The sequence below is a fragment of the Berghia stephanieae genome, chromosome 5 (genome assembly GCF_034508935.2).
Source record: "Berghia stephanieae isolate SIO BIC M18660-M18661 chromosome 5, UCSD_Bste_1.3, whole genome shotgun sequence".
NCBI classification, from domain to species: Eukaryota; Metazoa; Mollusca; class Gastropoda; order Nudibranchia; family Aeolidiidae; genus Berghia; species Berghia stephanieae.
Window position 1 is genome coordinate 58,331,950 of NC_088364.1, and position 23,206 is coordinate 58,355,155.

General features: G+C 34.3%; 1 protein-coding gene across 1 annotated transcript in view; it reads right to left on the bottom strand.

Moving 5' to 3' along the window:
• Positions 1–1,985: 1,985 nt before the first annotated feature.
• Positions 1,986–23,206, bottom strand: part of LOC144973318 (sorting nexin-29-like) — a 31,447-nt gene continuing 10,226 nt past the window's right edge. Inside the window, exons 7-22 of the mRNA XM_078915604.1 lie at positions 23,014–23,084; positions 22,399–22,560; positions 21,287–21,448; positions 18,544–18,766; positions 17,011–17,196; positions 16,339–16,403; positions 15,770–15,833; positions 14,925–15,053; positions 14,271–14,353; positions 13,977–14,083; positions 10,804–10,920; positions 8,198–8,247; positions 7,451–7,535; positions 6,677–6,817; positions 4,839–4,978; positions 1,986–4,362 (exon numbers count right to left, since the gene is read on the bottom strand). Coding sequence (XP_078771730.1) covers positions 4,260–4,362; positions 4,839–4,978; positions 6,677–6,817; positions 7,451–7,535; positions 8,198–8,247; positions 10,804–10,920; positions 13,977–14,083; positions 14,271–14,353; positions 14,925–15,053; positions 15,770–15,833; positions 16,339–16,403; positions 17,011–17,196; positions 18,544–18,766; positions 21,287–21,448; positions 22,399–22,560; positions 23,014–23,084 — 1,888 coding nt within the window. The 3' untranslated portion in view covers positions 1,986–4,259. The remainder of the gene's footprint in view (positions 4,363–4,838; positions 4,979–6,676; positions 6,818–7,450; positions 7,536–8,197; positions 8,248–10,803; positions 10,921–13,976; positions 14,084–14,270; positions 14,354–14,924; positions 15,054–15,769; positions 15,834–16,338; positions 16,404–17,010; positions 17,197–18,543; positions 18,767–21,286; positions 21,449–22,398; positions 22,561–23,013; positions 23,085–23,206) is intronic.

Genomic DNA, 23,206 nt, shown 5'->3' on the forward strand with positions numbered 1-23,206 from the left:
TTTGTGTTGTCGAATAGATCCAGTGCTATATTGTGAAAGACATGTTTATAAGTTGATTGTGATAAACAATTTGTTTTTGCTTTTTAAAAAAATAATCCCATTAAAAAAAAGACACCAAATGCATTGCCTCAATTCAGAAACGAAAGTCTAATAATCAGCTTTCATGTTTTCAATATCATTTATGGAGGTTGACTGTGATAAAGCTGATTATTAGTAGAAGAGCTTAACTTTCATACAACGACTCATGAATTCTCATGATTTAAAACTTGCTTCAATAAGTTTTCACTCCAAAAAAAAAAAGAATTCTCATTCGAATTTTTCGTTTATCAAAAAAGGAAAGGGGATGGGAGTGGCAATGTTCTGTTATGGCAATGTAGTTAGAGGTGCATCTTGTTCTAAAGGATACATTTACAATATCTACAGCTTTTGAGAGGAATCACAGAAGAAGATATTACTTGATTGTCGTAATAAAAAAAACCTCTCATCTGATCCCCATCATGACCAGTTGTCATTTATTTAGTTGGTGTTAAGAATGGGATTTGTAACACGGGTGATATGGAAAGGGGAGAAAGAAAGAGTGAGGGAGTGAGAGAGAGAGAGAGAGAGATAGGGAGAGAGAGAGAGGGAGGGAGAGAGAGAGAGATATTAGAGAGAGAGAGAGAGAGAGAGAGAGATTAGAGAGGGGAGAGGGGGAGGGGGGTAAGAATTTGACCTCGCAATTCAATGGATAATTAAAGTTATGAATCACAATCACATATGAACAATATAAGGCCACATCTCTCTTGCTTAATCACATACAGATTGATGAAATTTTATGTTCTATTATGAAACAAGAAATCTATTCATGGTGTAAACATTTTTCTTGACGTATATACCAGACCCGCCTACTTGAAAACATAAAAATTCGTAACTTTTAGGAGAAACGAATTGTACGCCCTGTAGTTAACTTTAAAATCAACAATTTTCCCCAACAAGGAATTAATTACACTACAAAATCCTATACATTAAGTAGTAAGGCATTACCTTTCATTTCTAATAAGTTTTAATGACTTAGAAATGCTTATGAAGCTTAGAAATGGGATCAAAAACTTCGTAATTCTACGAATTTTTTGTAGTGGTAGGCAAGTCTGCATATACGCATAATCATATATCTACAAGTATAACAAATGCATTTGTATTCATGACATGTCATACATTTCTTTATGGATCCAAAAAAAAAATGTTAACATTTATGGCTTATATATGAAATTATAGCAATCAATTCAATTACAACCCATTTTTATAACAACCACAAAATAAGAGCTTTATTTTGTTTTTTTAATTCATTATAATGAAACATGTTATTTTGGTATGTAAAATCTATTATCAAATGCTTACAACATGCTAGTTTGCTCTTTAGGCTACTGAAAGAAATGAAGCTAATAAAAAAGCCTAAAAAAAAAAAAACACAAATAAAACTTGATGTTTTGAGTTTTCCCTTTTTCAAAAGACAAACAATTTTACATTAAGACATAGACAAAAATGAAGAAATAAAAATACTGTTTACATTTTGATTTTTTTAAAAAGGGGAAACCCAAAACATCAATTTTCATCCCTACTACTACTAAAGATTTAAATAATCTTTAAAGGTAATTTCCTCTAAATCCTTCGAGCAACCTTTTAAGAATCCTGTATATTTTTTCAACTAACTGGACTTTGTGTAACGAAGATTCCTCATCATCCACACCCATGTTTAAAAAATTTAATGATTCATCAATAAAATCGAATTACAGTTGAGCAAAAGACAAAATGAACACAAAGTATTTCTATTGAAAAATATGATCAGGGTTTGATCTAATTGAATTATCCTCTGTCTGGTCAGCTCAATATTAAAATAAAAATAATAATCTGAACCTGATTTGGCTGTATTATAATTTAGCATATTTTACCCCTTTGATCAGTGTTTTCGTTTAGTGTTGAGCATTGTTTGGCTAGCAGATTCGTCATTTCTTTTTTCACTTTCATCATATTACTGTGCTCCTTTCATCGATCATAGTATCCATAAATTTGCTAACAATAAAAACTATTCATATCCCACAATGGCAGACCTGCTTACTGGAAAATTTAAAAATTCGTAAATTTTAGGAGGTAAAAGTTGTAGTCGCTGTAGTGAACTTAGGAAAACAAAAATTTACCCTTACAAGGGTTACAAAACTCTTCAAAGTCCTTACAATTGTGTAGTCTGGCATCAACTTTCATTTTTAATAAGTTTAATGACATAGAGATACTCATGAAGTTCTGAAATTGGAGCCAAGATTTCGTAATTCCACAAACTGTTCATAACAGTAGGCAGGTCTGAGATGGGTTTAATTCACATAACAATATATGAAAACTGTTAAATCATGTGACTTATCTTTTACAAAGACTCACATTTTATGTCAGTAGTGCATGTCTCTTTCTTTCTCTTTTTCTCCTATTATCATTCTCCCCCCCCCCCCTCTCTCTTTCTTCCCCCCCCCCCCCCCTTCCCCTCTATGCTTATTCTCTTCCTTATCTTCACCCACTTCTTTCTTTTATTCATTATGTACCATAATGGGGCCAATGAGAGTTCAGACAAATAGGAAGGAAAGGTGGTCGTTCCATATTTTACCGCCGATCATTCCAGCTGCTTCCTTTCCATTTCAATTAATCTCCTAAATAATTCACATGGTATTTGGCGAAAGGTTGTTAAGAAAAAAAGTACCATTGAGTAAGTAACTAGGATCTAACAAAATAAGGTTTAAAAAATACGTCTTGTTAGGCTAAGCTGGAATGACCTGTGATAACAAAAAAATAGTATGGCTACTTATTACCTTTCAATTGTGTGTATTCATAATGGCCTCGGTTACTGTACAAAATGAATAAAATATGAAGAAGTGGAGGGAGATATTGAAGAGAATAAATACAGAGAGGGAGGGGGGAGAAGGGAGAGAGAGAGAGAGAGAGAGAGAGAGAGAGAGAGAGAGAGAGAGAGAGAGAGAGAGAGTAGATCTTTGCTTACAAACATTTTATACTAAGTTTATAAAAGATGTCGACAATAAAATAAAATAATCAAACTGAAAATTTTCATGTATATTTCAAGCAATTTTATCTTTATTTGGGTGTGGTCCATGTTTACTATTTTTTTTTATATGCTAAGCCAAAATTTTATGAAATGATCAGAGGTAGTCCAGCCATACTGTAAAAAATTGCAACATTCCCACATACGAGTACAACAGATCTTGATAAACATTTTTTCTGTAGCGGAAGTATTTAAAATTACATTGTATCAAGGTACGGAAATAAAAGTTTACTTGCAAAAAGTAAGCTTTAATATGGTACCTATGTCGAAAATATTTTCATTGCACCCAAAATTGCTGGTCTTATGATGACAAGTAACCTTTATTGTGTTATTCCGGTTTTAGGATATAGTGCCGTTAAAATGCATAAAAATCGAATCCACAACTCCAATTGCTACAATGAAATCCTGGCAATAAAGATTAAAAATCATAAAATGGGCTATGAATCATTATGGTCCCCACTTGTCTATGACAAACAATTTACAATTTATAGCACTGAAATCTTGAGGTGATGTAGTCATAGGAAAAATACAAACGAACTTTCAGCACACAAAATACAGACGAATCTAAATGGCTTTTGAACTTTCTCATCATTAAATAACAGATGATAAAAAGTAAAATAGCAAACTTTAATTTTTTATAAATAAAAAAAGTAGTTATGCATTTTAATAAATCTCATCAATTATTCATAAATGAAAATATATTCATCTGTAAATTGCTTACATTCATTGTCTGCTTTTTCCCCCCTGGATTTTCTCTACTTGCATCAACCTTTCATATCAAATAAAATTAATGACAACATCTTTTGAATAAGCAATTTCGACATCAATACTCAGTCTGACTGAATTAGTCAATTTATTACAAGAAGTGGAAGAAGCGGAGAAGGAAGGGAAGGAGAAGAGGAAGAAGGAGAAGAGGAAGGAGAATAATAATAAAAATAATAAGAAGAAATAGAAGAAGAAGAAGAAGAAGAAGAAGAAGAAGAAGAAGAAGAAGAAGAAGAAGAAGAAGAAGAAGAAGAAGAAGAAGAAGAAGAAGAAGAAGAAAAAGAGGAGGAGGACGAGGAAGAAAATAATATAAAGGATAAAAACCATATTGAAAATAAATTCACATTTCATGAAATTCAATCACGCCTATGTGTTATTTCCCAAAATGGCACTTCAATTCTCATTACTGAGTAGCTCATCCTTCAGTTTCTGGAACACTTTCTGGTACTGGAGCAGGAACAGTATTGGAGGTCGAGTTACGCTTCCCTTTGTTGCCTTTGCTTTCTTCAGCTTTATCACTGGAATGGAGAGAATATTTTTCTAAATTAAAAAAAAAAACCTGATATATTTCCCTGACAAATAAAAGGTTGAGATTTTGTTTGTTTGTTTTTTTTCTCCCAAACGTCCCTCCCCTCTTTCTCTTAATCACTATTGAAATATGACTTTAACAACATTCAATGACTCAGATTAGTCAATCTACCTGGACATACATCATTAAACATTGAAGAGATAAAATCAAAGAAAAAAAACAAACTGGGATAATCTCAAGAAAAAATGGGAGTTGGCAACTCTGCCTATCTGGTCTGTGTGGCTTGTAAATAGCTATTAATTATTATTCCTCAAGATAAAAGCAGATTTGTGAACAGTCTAAGAAATCATATTCTATATGTCAGTCTTTTGATAATTTTGTCCTGCTGCATTATCATTCCATCCAGGTTACTCACTCTCAATCCAATAATTATAAAGGAACAGAGCATTATGATTTAATACTTACTTAAAGAATGGAAGGTAGGAGATAAGCTTTTCCTTGCTAGCATTGGCTGCTAAAGCTTGGTCTTTCTCAAGCATCAAATTGATGACATTTCGAAGATAACTCTGGAATGAGTGCCTGCGACTTTCAACCAATTTAGCATCCTGCAGACAGGTTTTTAAAAAAAGAAAAAAAAAGAAAGATTAATTTACATGAATTTTTAAATATTATGACTATTTGACATATAATGACATTTTATTAATCAATAGAAAAAAAGAATGAATTAACAATGTCATGACTCTAAAGTCCATTCCAAGTCCCGTATTGCAAATTTCTCCAAAGTTACGAAATTTGGTGCCGTGATTTTTTTCATATGGGCTTGTATTTTAAGTGGCGTTATGAATTTTGAATACCAATAGTGATAGACCAAACAGTTTTCTCACAATGCCCAATTCCTTTGATCTTTTCATCATTTGCTATAAAATATGACTCAAAACTTTAAAATGTTTACAGTAATGGTGTGTTGATTTGGTGCTTGGCAAATAATTTTGGGTTGTTTCAAATAATGTAATAATAGATACTATTTAAATAGTACTTAACAGCGTTGAAAACAGGCTCACAGCGTTTCTGTTATCCTTCCCTGGACAACGGACATGTAATATATCGGACGACCTAAGCAGCCTGTGAAGTGCTTATATATTTTTTGACAAAGACAATGAAATAAGGGGGATCCTCCAAATTTTTACACCTGCCTCCCATAGGACAAGGAGAAATGCCTCTCACAAAAACATAATCCCCGACCAACTGTTGAGCAAGAAATCTCATAAAGGTCACACTAGACATGTCATGAAAACCATTTGCCATTCTTGAATTATGTCCACTGGAAGGGGGGGGGGGGGGGGGGGGGCTTTGAATGTAATAATGTGAAATATCTAAACTTCTTTAACACCAGATTCCATGTAAGTGTTGTACAGTATAACCTTTCAAAGGAACCACAGTTTTCAAATACAAGTGGCATAATTATTAATTTGACCTCTCCCCTCTGAATTCCTTGTTGTGTGCCATATTGCTATTTGCCACATGCCATGAAAAGGAATTCAATGCTTCGCCTTACTGGAGAAATACTTGTAAATTTCCCTCATTGCGACAAATTTGCAAGTTTAATCCATATTGTTATCAGTTAATATGAATCTAGTAATCATAACAGCAAACTATACCTCTGGCTTTCAACTATTAACTGTAACAATTGTTTATATCAAGTGTGTACAAAGTGTACAATTTGATGTGTCGTTTTGAACTCAGGGTGGCAATGATAGTGAGTAGTGCACATGAATCTCGTGAAAAGTAAACCCCTGGTCAAGCCTGTGGCAAGTTCAGTGATCCTAATCACAACGTAATTTACTGTGTATAATTTTGTTAATGTAAAAAATCCAACAGTTCACTCATCCCAAAAGAATCTCAAGTATTGTACTGAAATTAATGAAAAAAAAAATCAGCTTAATGTCACTAACAATTTTAGTGTTTGAGCCAATTATCATTAAATCCATCATGTGGTTGTGATGATATCATGTCAATGCATGTGCACGGGTTGTGGAACGGACTATAGAATAGGTTTTTGCAGTAAATGAATTAGAAGCTTTTATATCATAAAGGTAAGCTGATGACAAGGAAAGGTAGTGCATTCTTTATAAAGGCAGATGCTGGACTACTGCTGGGAGGAAGTGTATATATTGATAGTAAGACTGATAACTCAGACCTAGAAAAGAGAGAAAATTCCTACAAACTGATGAGTTTCAAATTTTAGAAAACCTCCAAATGCTCTAAAAACTGAATTCAACCATTCTTTATAAAATTAGTCCAACCTTTTTGCCGATAGCTTTCTTTGGAGGAAATTCAAATTTTCCAACAAGTGGATAAACTTTCTTCAATCTGGTGTGAACATCCAAAAACTGACTGTATCTCCGATATACATTCCACTCTTCATCGCGAATACGAACAAAAACCTGTAGATTTTTAAAAAGAAGTAAAATGTGAGATAAACCATGTATCCAACAATGCTTGGCATTAATAATATTATACAAACATTACAATCCGCATGGTGTAAAATGAATTTTGAAAAAGTGGATTTGAAGTTTGAGATAATCTCGACTTCTCTAATGGGCTGGGGTATTCTAGAGTTTGGGTCTAACATTGAAAGAACGATCACAGATACAGATACAGATGTCCCTTTCAAGAACCAATATCTTTACGTTTACAGAAACATCTTAGAAATTTCAGGTTTCAGAATTATGTCAAGTAAGGGATCATCTGAATCCATCTATATTTGAAGTAAAGTTAGTCAGCATAATAAAAAAAATTGTTTTGTGACTGTATTGCACTATTCAAAATGGTTGAAAGACTTATTATTATCATATCATCTGCCATTAACCGATGAGAAACACATTGTCAAAAGCTATCATACATTTACTGAGATGTATTGCTGTGATTATCTTATACATAAAAAATAGTTCCACAAAAAATAATTGCTCAAGTGTATGACACTCTAAAAATTTGTCAGAAGCAAATCTACTAAAATTGAATATATTTTCCTGCCATGGAAATAGGTGGGTGTACGTCTGTTTGACTGTGACCAATACCTGATATACATGATGAGTATTATTGGAAGATCCTCTCAAAAATGCAGACGGAATCCAGATATTGATTAGAGGCCGTTGTAGAAAACTGAAAATTGAGATGACGTAAAAGTGTCAATGGTTCTTGATGTTCAATAAGATAAGATAAGATGAACTTTACTTATCCACTTCTAGAAATTTACACTGGGTATTATCATATACTAATGAATTTCTAAATATGATTAATAATGAAATTGAAATATGATGACATAGAAGTAAACCAACAAAAAGCTTAGCAAAACTAACGGAATCTCAATAAATAACAATAACCTAATTTATATTCCTAACATGAAAGCAATCTTTTATATCTAAAATTTGATTGTAAAAACCCCAATTATTTTTCTAAAGTTTAAATCTATTTCTTTACCTCTCCAAATAAAAAAAGTAAGATTTTCAACAATAATAAATGATAAAAATGCAAGACGATTAATAAACCAGAGGGTGGAGAGAAAAAAATATGTGAGGACAACTGCAAATTTTTATACAATCGAATACTCATTTTAAGATCTAAAATTACTATGTCCAAATTGCTGTTTGGTAATGCTTTATTGTGGTTCACAAAATGTTGCCATACATGGTTTTCATTGAGTTGATTTGTGAGTGCGTGTGGCCTTGAAAATAGTTTTGCGATAGACCAAATGTGTTTGTTAAGCACTTTGGGGTTTTAAAGTAAAGCTCTATATAATCGTAATCTCTTTATTTGATACATACGAGTCAGTTTCCTGAGAAGAGTCGAGAGAGGCTTGGGAGTTGTATGGCAGCTGCAATCAATGATGAGAAAATAATGGAACATCATGCATTAAAAAACTGGTTGCAATGAAAGCTACAATAAATCTTAAATCAGAAAAGTGAGTGGAGCAGGCACTTATGTTGGTAACAACAAGATATGAAGTGAATAGAAAAGTGCCAGAAGACAATAGAGAATAAAAATTTTTCGCGGCGGTGGTGGGCTTTGAACCTGCGACCTTATTGGTACGACAACTCCGCCTGGCAGGTGAGAGCGTGGCTCTACCGTGTGAGCTATCCACGAACACAAAAATATTCGTTTCAAACTCAAAGTCATTACTAGATCCCTCTCTCACCCACTTCTTGAGACCGCCGATTCGTTCGTACACCACCATCGCGAATAATTTTGACCAGCAGTTAAGCTTAATAGCCAATATTCTCAACACAAACATATAACATAGAAACGATTGAGACATTGAGTATGCTCCGGTGCATGGGGTGAATTTTTAATTCAGAAAAGTGAGTGGAGCAGGCACTTATGTTGGTAACAACAAGATATGAAGTGAGTAGAAAAGTGCCAGAAGAATTCTGAATTAAAAATTCACCCCATACACCGGAGCATACTCAATGTCTCAATCGTTTCTATGTTATATGTTTGTGATGAGAATATTGGCTATTAAGCTTAACTGCTGGTCAAAATTATTCGCGATGGTGGTGTACGAACGAATCGGCGGTCTCAAGAAGTGGGTGAGAGAGGGATCTAGTAATGACTTTGAGTTTGAAACGAATATTTTTGTGTTCGTGGATAGCTCACACGGTAGAGCCACGCTCTCACCTGCCAGGCGGAGTTGTCGTACCAATAAGGTCGCAGGTTCAAACCCCACCACCGCCGCGAAAAATTTTTATTCTCTATTGTCTTCTGGCACTTTTCTATTCACTTCATATCTTGTTGTTACCAACATAAGTGCCTGCTCCACTCACTTTTCTGAATTAAAAATTCACCCCATACACCGGAGCATACTCAATGTCTCAATCGTTTCTATGTTATATGTTTGTGTTGAGAATATTGGCTATTAAGCTTAACTGCTGGTCAAAATTATTCGCGATGGTGGTGTACGAACGAATCGGCGGTCTCAAGAAGTGGGTGAGAGAGGGATCTAGTAATGACTTTGAGTTTGAAACGAATATTTTTGTGTTCGTGGGTAGCTCACACGGTAGAGCCACGCTCTCACCTGCCAGGCGGAGTTGTCGTACCAATAAGGTCGCAGGTTCAAACCCCACCACCGCCGCGAAAATTTTTTATTCTCTATTGTCTTCTGGCACTTTTCTATTCACTTCATATCTTGTTGTTACCAACATAAGTGCCTGCTCCACTCACTTTTCTGAATTAAAAATTCACCCCATACACCGGAGCATACTCAATGTCTCAATCGTTTCTATGTTATATGTTTGTGTTGAGAATATTGGCTATTAAGCTTAAATGCTGGTCAAAATTATTCGCGATGGTGGTGTACGAACGAATCGGCGGTCTCAAGAAGTGGGTGAGAGAGGGATCTAGTAATGACTTTGAGTTTGAAACGAATATTTTTGTGTTCGTGGATAGCTCACACGGTAGAGCCACGCTCTCACCTGCCAGGCGGAGTTGTCGTACCAATAAGGTCGCAGGTTCAAACCCCACCACCGCCGCGAAAAATTTTTATTCTCTATTGTCTTCTGGCACTTTTCTATTCACTTCATATCTTGTTGTTACCAACATAAGTGCCTGCTCCACTCACTTTTCTGAATTAAAAATTCACCCCATACACCGGAGCATACTCAATGTCTCAATCGTTTCTATGTTATATGTTTGTGTTGAGAATATTGGCTATTAAGCTTAACTGCTGGTCAAAATTATTCGCGATGGTGGTGTACGAACGAATCGGCGGTCTCAAGAAGTGGGTGAGAGAGGGATCTAGTAATGACTTTGAGTTTGAAACGAATATTTTTGTGTTCGTGGATAGCTCACACGGTAGAGCCACGCTCTCACCTGCCAGGCGGAGTTGTCGTACCAATAAGGTCGCAGGTTCAAACCCCACCACCGCCGCGAAAAATTTTTATTCTCTATTGTCTTCTGGCACTTTTCTATTCACTTCATATCTTGTAGTAAATCTTAAAATGACTTTCAGTATTTGGTACCAGTTAACTTGACCTAAAAATCTATAATAATTAAAATGGTTTCCTAACTTTTCATTAAACTATTCGATAATATATTTGAAAAGATGCACATAAAATTAATTACCCCCCCCCCCCCCCCCCCCCCCACACACACACACACAAAAACGAACCGCCGAACCTCAAAAAAAAAAACAACAAAAAAACAACAAAAAACCACACACACATTCACATCAGATAAATTTTGAGCAAATTACAGAATTTACCCTAAGATCAGGGAGATTAGTAATTTAAGTCATGCTGTAAAAAAATAACGTGTCAATAGAAAATTATTAAAACATAAAAAACAAAAGTAAACTCTCTCCTCAAAGTTTTATTTATTGGTCATAATTTTGCCAGACATCGACAGAAAATAAGTAAAACAATAAGTGCAGACTTACAGGCCCCCTAAGGAGAACAAGTTCATCTTTTAGCTGGCGTATACTGTTTTCCTTTGCCAAGACAACTCTGTGGAGCTGTTCATTGAACTCCATTAACTCTCCGTGCATCTCTGCAACCTGAAAATTAAAAAACAAAAAAAACAAACAATAACAATTACTTTTAACTTCTTCCTATCTATGAATTAATATTAATTTCTTGACCACTCAGATGACTTTAAACTTTTATCAGGAATGTTTAGGAAGTTAATAAAGAAACTAAAAAGCTTCACTTCGACAAAACTAACGAGACTTAACTTTCAGGATTGTCTATTTTATCTTAATGGTTGATCAATGTTTATTTTAACATCAGGGCTGCTAAAAGGATAAACCACTTGTAAAATAAATCAGTTATCTGTAATAAGTGACTGCAATAAAAAGGAATGCTTTCCCATTTTTATTCTGTGTGGACTGTGTTGTGACCTTGTTAATATTTATTTTATCCTCTCTTACACATTTAAAATGTAGACTGTTTTTCAATTACAATGCGAAATTTGGCTTTAAGTTGTTATAGGGTGTCCAGGGAAATTCAGCCTTAAAATTTCCTACCTAGAAGTGAAATTTCCTACCAGGTATTTTACCAATTCTTGCCATCCCCACAGTGTTCTATATGCTTAAAAAAGACAATCCTACTTAAAATAGGTTTTAACTCAACACAATCCATATTTTAAAGTAAGAGCAAAGGTGAAAATGACTGGTCAAAAAGGAGGAAATTTCTCAGAGCACAGATCATGACCCATCCATGCGACTATAATCTATAAATTTGAATTTCATTAAAATTTACTGAGATGCAACCCAAAATGTGTCTCGCAGCAATTTTTGACAACATTCGGAGGAAATTCAAAAGTTTAAAAACTGATAGCAACATATAAAATCTTATCTACTTAGAGAATGGTACCACGTGATTATACAATGTCAAAAGCCACCACCCATCCCCATTTTCACTTTTAAAAATACTCGTATGATTTGTTTGCAGGTATGATTTGGCAGTAAGTATTGGTACTAGTGGTATAGATGATAGTGCAGTGGTAGTTGTTTATAATGGTTGTAGTAATGATGGTAGGGATAATGATGTGGCAGCGATTGTAGTCGTGATGATGATGATATGTTGGTTGTAGTAATAGTGGCGGTGTTAGGGATAGTGATGTGGTGGTTGTAGTAGTGGTAGGCATGGTGATGAATGTGGTGGTGGTTATAGTCGTGGAGGTGATAAGGATGATGATATAGTGGTGGTTGTAGTATTGATGAGGGTGGTATAGATGGTGATGTAGTAGTAGTTGTAGCAATGGCGGTGTGGTGGTGGTAGGGATGATGATAATGCAGCGGTAGTGGTGGTGGTGATGATGATGTAGTGGTTGCAGTAGTGGTGGTAGTGATGATGATGTAGTGGATGCAGTAGTGGTGGTAGTGATGATGATGTGGTAGTGGTTGCAGTAGTGGTGGTAGTGATGATGATGTGGTAGTGGTTGCAGTAGTGGTGGTAGTGATGATGATGGAGTAGTTGCAGTAGTGGTGGTAGTGAGATGTGGTAGTGGTTGCAGTAGTGGTGGTAGTGATGATGATGTGGTAGTGGTTGCAGTAGTGGTGGTAGTGGTTGCAGTAGTGGTGGTAGTGATGATGATGTAGTGGTTGCAGTAGTGGTGGTAGTGATGATGTGGTAGTGGTTGCAGTAGTGGTGGTAGTGATGCTGATGTAGTGGTGGTAGTGATGATGATGTAGTGGTTGCAGTACTGGTGGTAGTGATGATGATGTGATAGTGGTTGCAGTAGTGGTGGTAGTGATGATGATGTAGTGGTTGCAGTAGTGGTGGTAGTGATGATGATGTAGTGGTTGCAGTAGTGGTGGTAGTGATGATGATGTAGTGGTTGCAGTAGTGGTGGTAGTGATGATAATGTGATAGTGGTGGTAGTGATGATGATGTGGTAGTGGTTGCAGTAGTGGTGGTAGTGATGATGATGTGGTAGTGGTTGCAGTAGTGGTGATGGTGATGATGATGTGGTGGTAGTGGTTGCAGTAGTGGTGGTAGTGATGATGATGTGGTAGTAGTTGCAGTAGCAGTGGTGATAAGGATGATGATGTAGTGGTGGTTGGAGTACTTGTGGTGGTGGGTATTTTTTTGTTTGTTTGTTGCTTTAGGTCTCTTCCAACACAATTGAGGTTATATGAGAGACCGCTGAAACAAAAAAACAAGCAATCCAACAAAAATAGTACAAATGTCAATCAAAAGCATAACCTAAAGATATCATAAGCTAAATTATAAATAACCAAGAACAAACAGGCAGAGGATTTACAGGAAAAAAATATCCCCTGTCAAAAATACAATCACAAACCAAAGAAGCAGGATAGGCTAGTAAAGAGAAGAAACGACATCACTATCGGATCGTACACCCATGCGAACATCATAGGTATATGATTCAAGGGTGATGCTCCCATCCAACCATCATGGTGGGTATGATGATGTGGTAGTAGTTGTAGTGATTGTATGGGATGTGGTAGTGGTGGTGATGGGGATGATGATGTGGTGGTGGTTGCATTTGTGAGTGGTGTTGGTGGTAGGGATGATGATGTAGTAGTTTGTAATAGTGATGGTGACACGGGTGATGATGTGGTGAAAGTTGTAGTAAACTAATAAAATTGTGTGCACAGCAGTTGTCCTTTGTACATTTTTTATATCACATTTTAAGCAAGAAATTCCTGATTTTTCTAATTTTAAAGGAAATTTCACCCTCAATCCCATTATTTCCAACATTTCCGACCAAGTATGAAATTTCCGACCAATTTCCAACTTTCCGACTTCCCTGGACACCCTGTGTTATAATTACAGTGACATTTGAAAGAAAAAATGGGCAAAAAAGTAAATTAAAATGGCATGCTTTGCAAATTACTACATCAAAGTAATCTCCCGTTTGATCAAACTCTTAAATCAATACTATTGGATACTCATTATTCAAAGTATTTCACGCAATTTACAATATCAAATTCAACAACAAATACATCATTATTTTCTTTTATTGTGAAATTACCAATTATGGATAATTGTCAAGCAGTGACCTAAAAACTGAAACTTGTCATTTCATACTTCAAAATATTGTTAAACCAGAAAACTGTCATTCATGATCTGCCTCCATCCTACTTACCTGAATAAGCTTCTTTTCGTATTCGGATGCTTCATGACAATAGTCAATCATGGGCTTGGGTGGAGGGATGCTGGGTTGGGGTTCCTCAAGGCGGATGCCAAGGTTTTCTAAAATTTGAAATCAAGATAGAAAATTTTTATGCAATAGATGTAGATTGCCTTGAATAAAAATTTATCCAATATAAAAACACTGTATCTTTGCAAATTAATTTGAATTACAATCATTATGTTTCATATTTCAATACAGACCTATTTTTTTGGAAATGAATAGAACAAAATAAATCGTGGAAAATACCTCCTTTGTTGATTCCTTCAGTACGGAGCATTTGAACTGCATTCACATATTTCTTTAGCTGGTGTTTTAAAAGTTCATTTTCCCTGAAAATAAAGGCAGGAAACAAAAAATTTAAAAAATTAAAAAATTAATTTTAATTCAAATATGCAAATATATCTTATCCTTTAAAAAAAAAATGGTTTTAGGATTTGTTTACACTTGACTGATTCAATGGCATATATTGTGATTCATTGTGATTTATCCTATACTAAAACAATAATTTTCACAAACTGATTACACTCAATATAAAACAGGAAATCCATAATAAAAAGCCCAGTTTTATCCATCTCTTTTACTTTTTTTCAGAAATGGAGCTTATTGCAGGACCTTGTATACAGATGGCCACATTGCAGACAACTTTTAAAAAATTGCTAACAAAACTCTCTTGGTTGTGTGATGTCCGAGATGTGGTAGTAACAAGTCTGGCTTAAGTTGACCTTTCAAACAAATCTCCAAATTCAAACCCCTGTTGCGCATCATGGCCATAAGCTACAAGGAAAGACTCTTTATTTATATTTTCACTGTCCCAAAGGTGTCATCAAGGCATATTGTATATATTATGTCAATAAATCAATGTATTTCATTGACATTTGGTTTCACAGTCACAAAACTTACTTCTGCAAAGCTTGAATCTTGGACTGATCCGCTTCATGCTCTGCATTGTTTTTCAATTTTAATTCCTCTATTTCTGCCCTAAGCAGGGAGGATGTTTCCATTTCATGTTGAAGCATTCCTTCCAAATTCCTGTAGTTTGGTAAAGAAAGCACAAATACCATAGATAAATTGTGTTGTTTTCACACTGACATTTAAGCAAGCCTGCCATTTAATAATAATAACTAACATCTATACAGATCAAATTAATATATTGATTGACAGACTAAAGCAAAATGTATCAAAATCGTAAAAAATAAATAAATCATAAACATCAAAATCAAAAGTGCAAAACTCCAAATGAAACATAACCCTCTATACTATGGGGTCACGTTGCACTTATTTACTACTAAATTACAATTATTTAAATCAACTATTAGGATCAGTTAATCAATTTAAACATCTGATTTTTTGTTTGTTGCTTTAGGTCTCTTCCAACACAATTGAGGTTATATGAGAGACCGCTGAAGCAAAAAAAACAAGCAATCTAGCAAAAATAGTACAAATGTAAATCAAAATCATAACCTAAAGATATCATAAGCTAAATTATAAATAACCAAGAACAAACAGGCAGAAGATTTACAGAAAAAAAAATATCCCCTGTCAAAAATACAATCACAAACCAAAGAAGCAGGATAGGCTAGTAAAGAGAAGAAGAAACGACATCACTATCGGAACGTACACCCATGCGAACATCATAGGTATATGATTCAAGGGTGATGCTCCCATCCAACCACCCGCTTAAACATCTGAACAAACAGACGAACAAGTTATGTTTATAATATAAGATTATCCTATAAACTACTCACTTGCTTTTGGCTTCAATAGAATCTTTCCTCAGCATCATCGCTACCACAGCTTGTTTTAGTTCATCTGAGGACCAAAAAAAATGTGAGCAAAGTCAAAACCAAATGAAAATCATCACTGATTTCCTAAAATCAAACCATCCATCATCTGAGACCTGAAAGGGTTTCAATGCATCTATATGAGTTAAAGTTTATCAATACATATTCACATAATAAAAACATCTTAATCAAAATATTTTTATTTTATAAAGTCAACTAAACTAAACTACATTGCACTGAACATCTTTCAGCAATGACCAAATCATGGACAAGAGTTGGAATTTTAATATACACTAATAATATAATAAGTATAAGGTTAAAAAAAGAAGAAAATACCAAACAGAATGTTTGGGATTCAGACCCCTTCTTCAACCAGTCAAAAAAAAACAAAAACAGTAACAACTTTAATACACCATTTTAAATCCAGGCATTTGGCCGTCTGAGGAAAAAACAATATGTACTATTCTTTTATCCATATCAACTGTTAGTTCATCCTTCACAAATCTAAGCTAAGTATTCAAGTAGGCAATTACCTTGAGACATATCATTCTGCAACTTCCCATCTTTAGAATCCCCTCCATCTCCTCTAGTACGATTACTGCAAGAAAGGAAAATAATTATAAAAAATCACTTCAACATAATTCAAACAGCATTCTGAGCAATTTGTTCGGATCTAAATCAATAAAAGCAAGCATTTGGACACAATAACAATAGTGCCCTATTGCATTTCGTACAGTGTAGGGGACAACAGCATTATTCATCAAGGATCATAAAGGAAATAATTTTAAAATTTTCAGATAATAAATTCGGAACTGTATAAAAATCAATAAAATTACACTCAACAAGGCTTTGTGTTCAAATGTAATTTCTAGTTTAATACTCAGACTATAAACATGAAGATATCCAAATTTATTGCCTATAACACAATCAAATATTGAAAAATTCGATTACAGTTTGGTCAATTTCAATTCAATGGACAGGGATAAAAGCCGGCCATAATCATACGCCCTAAAATATATATTTTAAAGAGGAACACAGCCTTTGTTGTAAGGATGGAGGCCCTTGGAGGTAATTTCAATGTATCATGGTGATGACCCGAGGCCCTATCTGTGTTGGTCAAATGCCTTATAAATTGAATCTCTGTCTTTAGTATGAAAGGGAAAAATATAGGGATTATAAGAAAAAGAATAAGCATCAATACAAACCTGTTTGAAAGACTTTGTTGGGCTAGTGTAAGGGCAAAAGAGGCACTCTCCATATCACCAGACCTGGTAAAACTCCCAGAAGTTGATTTAGTGTCAGGTAATGAAGGGTTGGGTGACGAAGGTGAATAGGGCATCATTTCCGAATCGACTACCAATCCGTCCATCCCTATTGGTACCATGAATGACCTGAAGAATAGAAACAATTAAAGAGATGCAAGCAATGTTCAGTTATTCATTTGAGAATAAATAAAGCACTTAATACAAATAAAGTAAATGCTTTGCTGCCCCTGAATATGTGAATTGTAAAACTATTGAACAAAATTGAATAAACCAATATTTAAGATAAAAATGATATTTATACTGATATATATAAACAATATCAAAACAAAATACAATATAACATTTAAGGAAGAAAAACTTGTTTCTTTGTTTTTAAGAGTTACAGCGCTCGCAACACGTTTAGGTCATACCATCATCATCAACATTGCCTTTTACACCCTGGGTCAGGGTAGGTCATATCAGCACCAGTAAAAAGGAAGAAAATGGGATAGTAAAAAGTTTTAGAATTACAATTAAAGTACCCAATAAAAAGGAAGACAAATGGGAATCAGTTCAAATAGGGAACAGGTGTAGATCCCAAGAGCACCCTATCAGTGTACTTAGTTTGAGATCGCCTAAATGTCTCATCCTGACAAAAGCACAGGTCCCACCAAGAGGGACAAACTCAAATATTTACAAATAATACATATGTAAAACAAATATACTACAGTGCGTAAGAGATGATTTACAAGACAAAAAATATCATCTCCCAAAACTTTAATTATACATTTGACTGTTTCTCTCCCAGCCAGGGTCAAGACAAAACCAAGTAATCTCATTCAAAGACAAAGACAGAAAGCAAGTTGGAAAACAGATATAGGGGGAATAGAAGACACTATGGGGGGATGAAAACCTTCCTCAACCACAACAAAGCTAGATTGATAGAAGAGGATGACAGAGGTAGTTTTGGATCTGAAATCTAGAAACAAATTTTGAACTGACACTATATACATTGAAGACTTTTTTCATAAAATTAAAATCTGAAAAAAAAATGCACTGTTATCTTTTATATCATTTTTTTTCTGACTCTAGTCACTTTTAGAATTTTGCCTTTTTTATCAATTTATTATTATTTTTGTTTGTTTTTCTTATCCATATCTTATTTTCTCGCTGTAATTTATAACTTTGCTCAATTTTTTTCCTTAACTCAAGATAAATTTTGATATAAAGAACTGTGTTACACCTCAACTTCTACAATTCAAGTTTTTGCGAATCTAATATTTATTGTCAGAACATAAAATATATGATCTTGTTTATAATGGAAGTGAAGGAATATTCAATATTTAGATCTAAGTATTTTACCAGTATTACAAGAACGTATCAAGCCGTCCACTTATCATGAATCAAGTCAAAATTGAATAATATAACATGTTTCTATTTCTAAAATAAAGCAACTTCCAACTCAAGCAAATTCCAAAACTTGTTAAGACTTACCCTGCATCTGGATCCAAATCACTCAAGGACCCGGTACTTGACTTGGACATTCCTTCAATGGAATTGGAGTTGTTTGAAAGGATAGAAGGGGAGCTGACTTGACTAGATCTTTGTACATTAATGGGTGCAGAGGTTTTTATCATCTCTTGTTGTAAGTCACTAACCTCGGACATTTTTGTGAAAACATCATCCACAGGCTCATTTTGTTCTAACTTTCCTTCTCCTGTTAAAAATTCGGAATGATTGTCATTTTATATAGATAAACAAAATCAAAAGAGGTTAAAATCACATTGGGAATTATTTTTCCTTATTTGAAAGGGTGAAAAAAGAAATAACATCTTGTCGCAAATAATTCTCATTTATAAAAAAATATTTGCGTGATGGTACTTCAAAAGTGCCATTCTAAATAACTAATACTGACAATCTTTCTTGCATATAATTTGATAAGCAATGATTGAATTTATATCTAGTTAACGAAATGTTTTATTGTATTGTCACAAAACAATTAAGTCAACATTTCTATATTTCATTTCAAGTGCAATCATTTTCATAATCAATTCTTCATTGCTTAATATTGCCAAAACTCAGTAAGGAAAATCCACTCGTCATTTCCAATATTGCTAATTTCAGCTTCAATTTTTAATCAACATGCTGACAAATAAAAATAAATAAATTAATTAATTTTTAAAAAAAAGGTTACAGAAACTGATTCGGGTCCAATTTTATTTGCTGGGGGAAATTATTGACATTGTAGCTTGTTTGGTAAAAATTGATCAAAAATAACGATTTTGATTATGAATAAAGAGATCTGATGACAATTCTTGCAAACAAAAAATATTTTATGAATAATTTGCATCTCCTACACCTCTGGGAGGATTTCGTCACTCTTGATATCAATTCTTTTGATTATGCCATTCTTTCTGTCATAAAAATATTTATATAAATCAACATTGTGAAAACTTTTTTGAGAAATAAAAATACACCCTTTTTAATCTTCTACTGTCTACTCCTGTTGCTGTTGACTCATGAGTCAGGCTTTCCAAAGTCTCTTTCCAATCACATGCTCAAATGAGTGGTCCAAAAACAAAGACATGGCAAAATATTACACTATTATTATGCATAAAACCTGACACCTTTTTGAGTCAGCTTATTAGGTAAAAAACAAAAATAATAAATATCAATGTGAGGAACTTGAAAATCACATTGTTGAATATTAGTATGTTTCCTACAAATTTGTTGATAGACAGTCATTTTACGAGAAATATGATGTTGAATATTGCTTTTGTATATTATAAATAAAAATAAAATTCCCTTTATTCATCCCATAGGGGACATTTGTCTCTATTTCAAGGGAAGACTGGAATAACTGAGGCATCAGCCGCAGTGCAGCTCTGTAAATTGAGCTAGAGCCAGGTGACTTGCTCAAGGCCACACAGCACAATGGCAGGTGATCGAACTCGGTACCTTTCGGGTACAAATCAAAGGCAGTACCACTGAGCCACGCTGCCCCTTATTTTAGCAACTTTTTAAAATTCATTGTCTGATTTTCACTGATATTACTTTTCATTTCTGAATGAGACAAGAACTGTAATTTCCTTTGTGTGTTTCAAAAATATCTAGAACACATTATATTGGTTTCTTTTACCTATGAGCTCACTAATAAAATCATAAGGGAGGAGATAGAGAGGCAAACCATGAGACAGTCACAATCAAAAGCTTCACCCGTGACTCATGGGGTGATCTTAGACCTGTTGACATGTGAGCGATGAAAATGACCAATCACTAAAGGGCCAAGGATCTCAGTAAGCATAGGAGCAACAGATTGAAATATGGTGATGGATGGACCTATGGTCGGGGTTCAGTCCTGAGTGCCCGTTGAAAATGAAAATGTGGCTGTAGACATCACAGGGTAGGCTTAGGTCATCAAAGAATGTCTACATGATTGACATGGCCATATATAAGGCAAAGGACCTCTACCATTGTTTTCTGTTGATAAGAGTCTTTACCTAACTATTTTGCTTTCTGATTTGACATCTTAATGATCTCTAATGTTTGGTGTGCTGTACTATGTTGCAATTGGATGACCTCTTTTTTTATTGGTGGATTCCACTCAAGGACTTTCTTTGATATGTTTTCTTCTCTAATAAAATCCTATATGACCCTTCCATTCTATCACTATCACTTTTATTTGAGCCACGATGGTCTTTTGGTGTTTTTCCTTTGACCTGCCAATTGTTTGGCAAGAATGTTGAATTCCTTCAAATCAGTATTTTGGGAAATTGTATTATAGATACATATTTCGTACAGAAAGAGGGACTTGTTACATCAAATTGTTAAACTGAATAACTTTACATCATCATCATCATAGCTTGTCGCTCCAACACCGAACCCACTCCACAGCATCTGGGGAGCAGACTCTTAGTTCATGGTCAGTGCAGCTGAGCCATCCGCATTCTCTAAGGATGTGCTCCAATGTCTGCTGGTATCCACATGTGCACAAGCTGTCTCAGCTGCCCCACTTTTTCATGCTTGCAGCTGTTCTCCATTTTTGCCAATGCTCTGTTCAGTGTTACCCATTCATTCCTGGGAAGCTCAGTTCCATAGGGCAATTCTTCTCTCAGACCAACAACAACTTTACATACTATCACTGAAACAGACTACATTTTTCATACGGAAAGAGGGCTTTGTTACATTAAAGTGTTAAACTGAATAACTTTACATAATATCACTGAAACAGACTCACCACTTTCTCTGTTTTCTCCATTCAAGTGGGACATTTTCTGAACACTATCTGTGTCTGAACTAGAGCCTCTGGTCTTAGTTATAACGGTGCCAATGTTGTTATCCTCATCAAAACTTACTACATTCGCCACTTTCTTCTTTTTCTTTTTTTCCTTTCTTTTACCTGGATTATAAAATAATTGATTAACGATTAAATGAACATTTTCCATTTCAAATGTTGTCAACTTGATTTTCTTTTTATTTGGGAACAGTCAGTTGTGCCAAACTCAAATAACAATAAATTGTTATTATATCAAAACAATATAATCAGTGCTGATGGTGACAAAAAGTGAAAAAGGCACTAACATCCACTTTTATAACAACTGCGATGATAAACTATATATAATTGATACTCTAGCTAACTTCTGAAGAGTGGGAAAGTGCACCTATTTTTTTTTGCCACATATCAAGTCTCTTATTGCCAGTACATTTGATTTGGGGGAAATGTAATTCTTTTTTTGAAGGAGAAAATTCCTCATCTGAACCCAAAAATCGAGGATTTTTGCGGATCCAAGGAAAACTCTCAGCACTGTATGATAAAATAAAATAATAAATTGAACCATCATTTATTACCCCAATCATGGGTGTCGGGAATTCTGAGCAATATAGATTTTAAACTCGATTAAGTTCTGATTAAATAATACAGTAAATGAACATATGTTTTTTTTTGGTCTTTTTTTTAGTTTACTTTTAATCTAAAAGAAAGAAAAAACCCCAAACCAACAGGTTTTGAAAAATATTGAATTTAAAATACATCAGAGCATTGGTAATTTTATCTACATTCCACTTAATGATATGAGACTCCTGAAGAGGAATTGATAGATAAACAATATCATAGATAAACATTCTGGTAATATGTTGGTGGGAGGGATTCTAAAAACACAACATTGCAAGGCAATTCACAGACAACATAACCACAAGTTTCATTGAAAGAGAGAAAATATTTCTGCACTTGTTGGTAAAGCTAGAGGGAGTATCATTAAAGCGGTCTGTCATTATTTAATTGAGTACTTTCATTGGTATCGTAATCATTCTTTACAAGTTATCTATATTTTATAGCGTCTTTAGTTATACCTGAGTAGGGAGATACGTGTTCTGATATGACAGGACGAGGTTCATTATCTTTTTCCTCAACCGACTCAATGCTGCTTTGTACATGAATCGTGTTGGGAGACGTGAAGCCCTTGTTTAGTTCTGGTCTGTCCACAGTGATGGCAAAAAGAATTGAGCCAAGTCCTAAAAAATATATTTATAAATGAACAATATCGAAATATTACAGCTTTGTAAACTACATTAAACTCAAATTGTATTCAAACGTAAAATCAAAGATCACTGACTGCTTGTTAAAAAACAATACTGTTTCTTCTTTTTCACATGTTTTATTAAGTATCAGCAAGGTAAGGTTAAACATATAATGATATTGCATTTTTTAAGAGAGACAGACAAAACAATATTAAAAAAAAAAAATCAATCCTGATTTTATTATCAATCCCAATTTGCCCTAATTCTTATCTATCCCTTCTCAGACATCATATCTTCAGATCAGTGAAGCCTGAGTCGCATCTCTATTGTTTATCTCTTGGTAAAAACAGTGAGATCGTATTTCGGTTTGGAGTAAAATCAAACATATCCAATATAGGGTTAGGTAATGGCTTTAAAACCAATAAAAATGACATGGGTGATACATACCTGCTGCCATGTTTGGGAGCATACTGCTGCGTTCAAGATCTCTCAAGAAAGCCCAATCTTCATAATACTGCCTGGAATAGTATGGTTAAAAAAAACACTTTGAAAAATGTATATAAATGTTAACACCATATAATCATAACACAATAAATTTGGAAAAAGAGAAAGTTTAGATATAACGTAGAATTGGTATAAT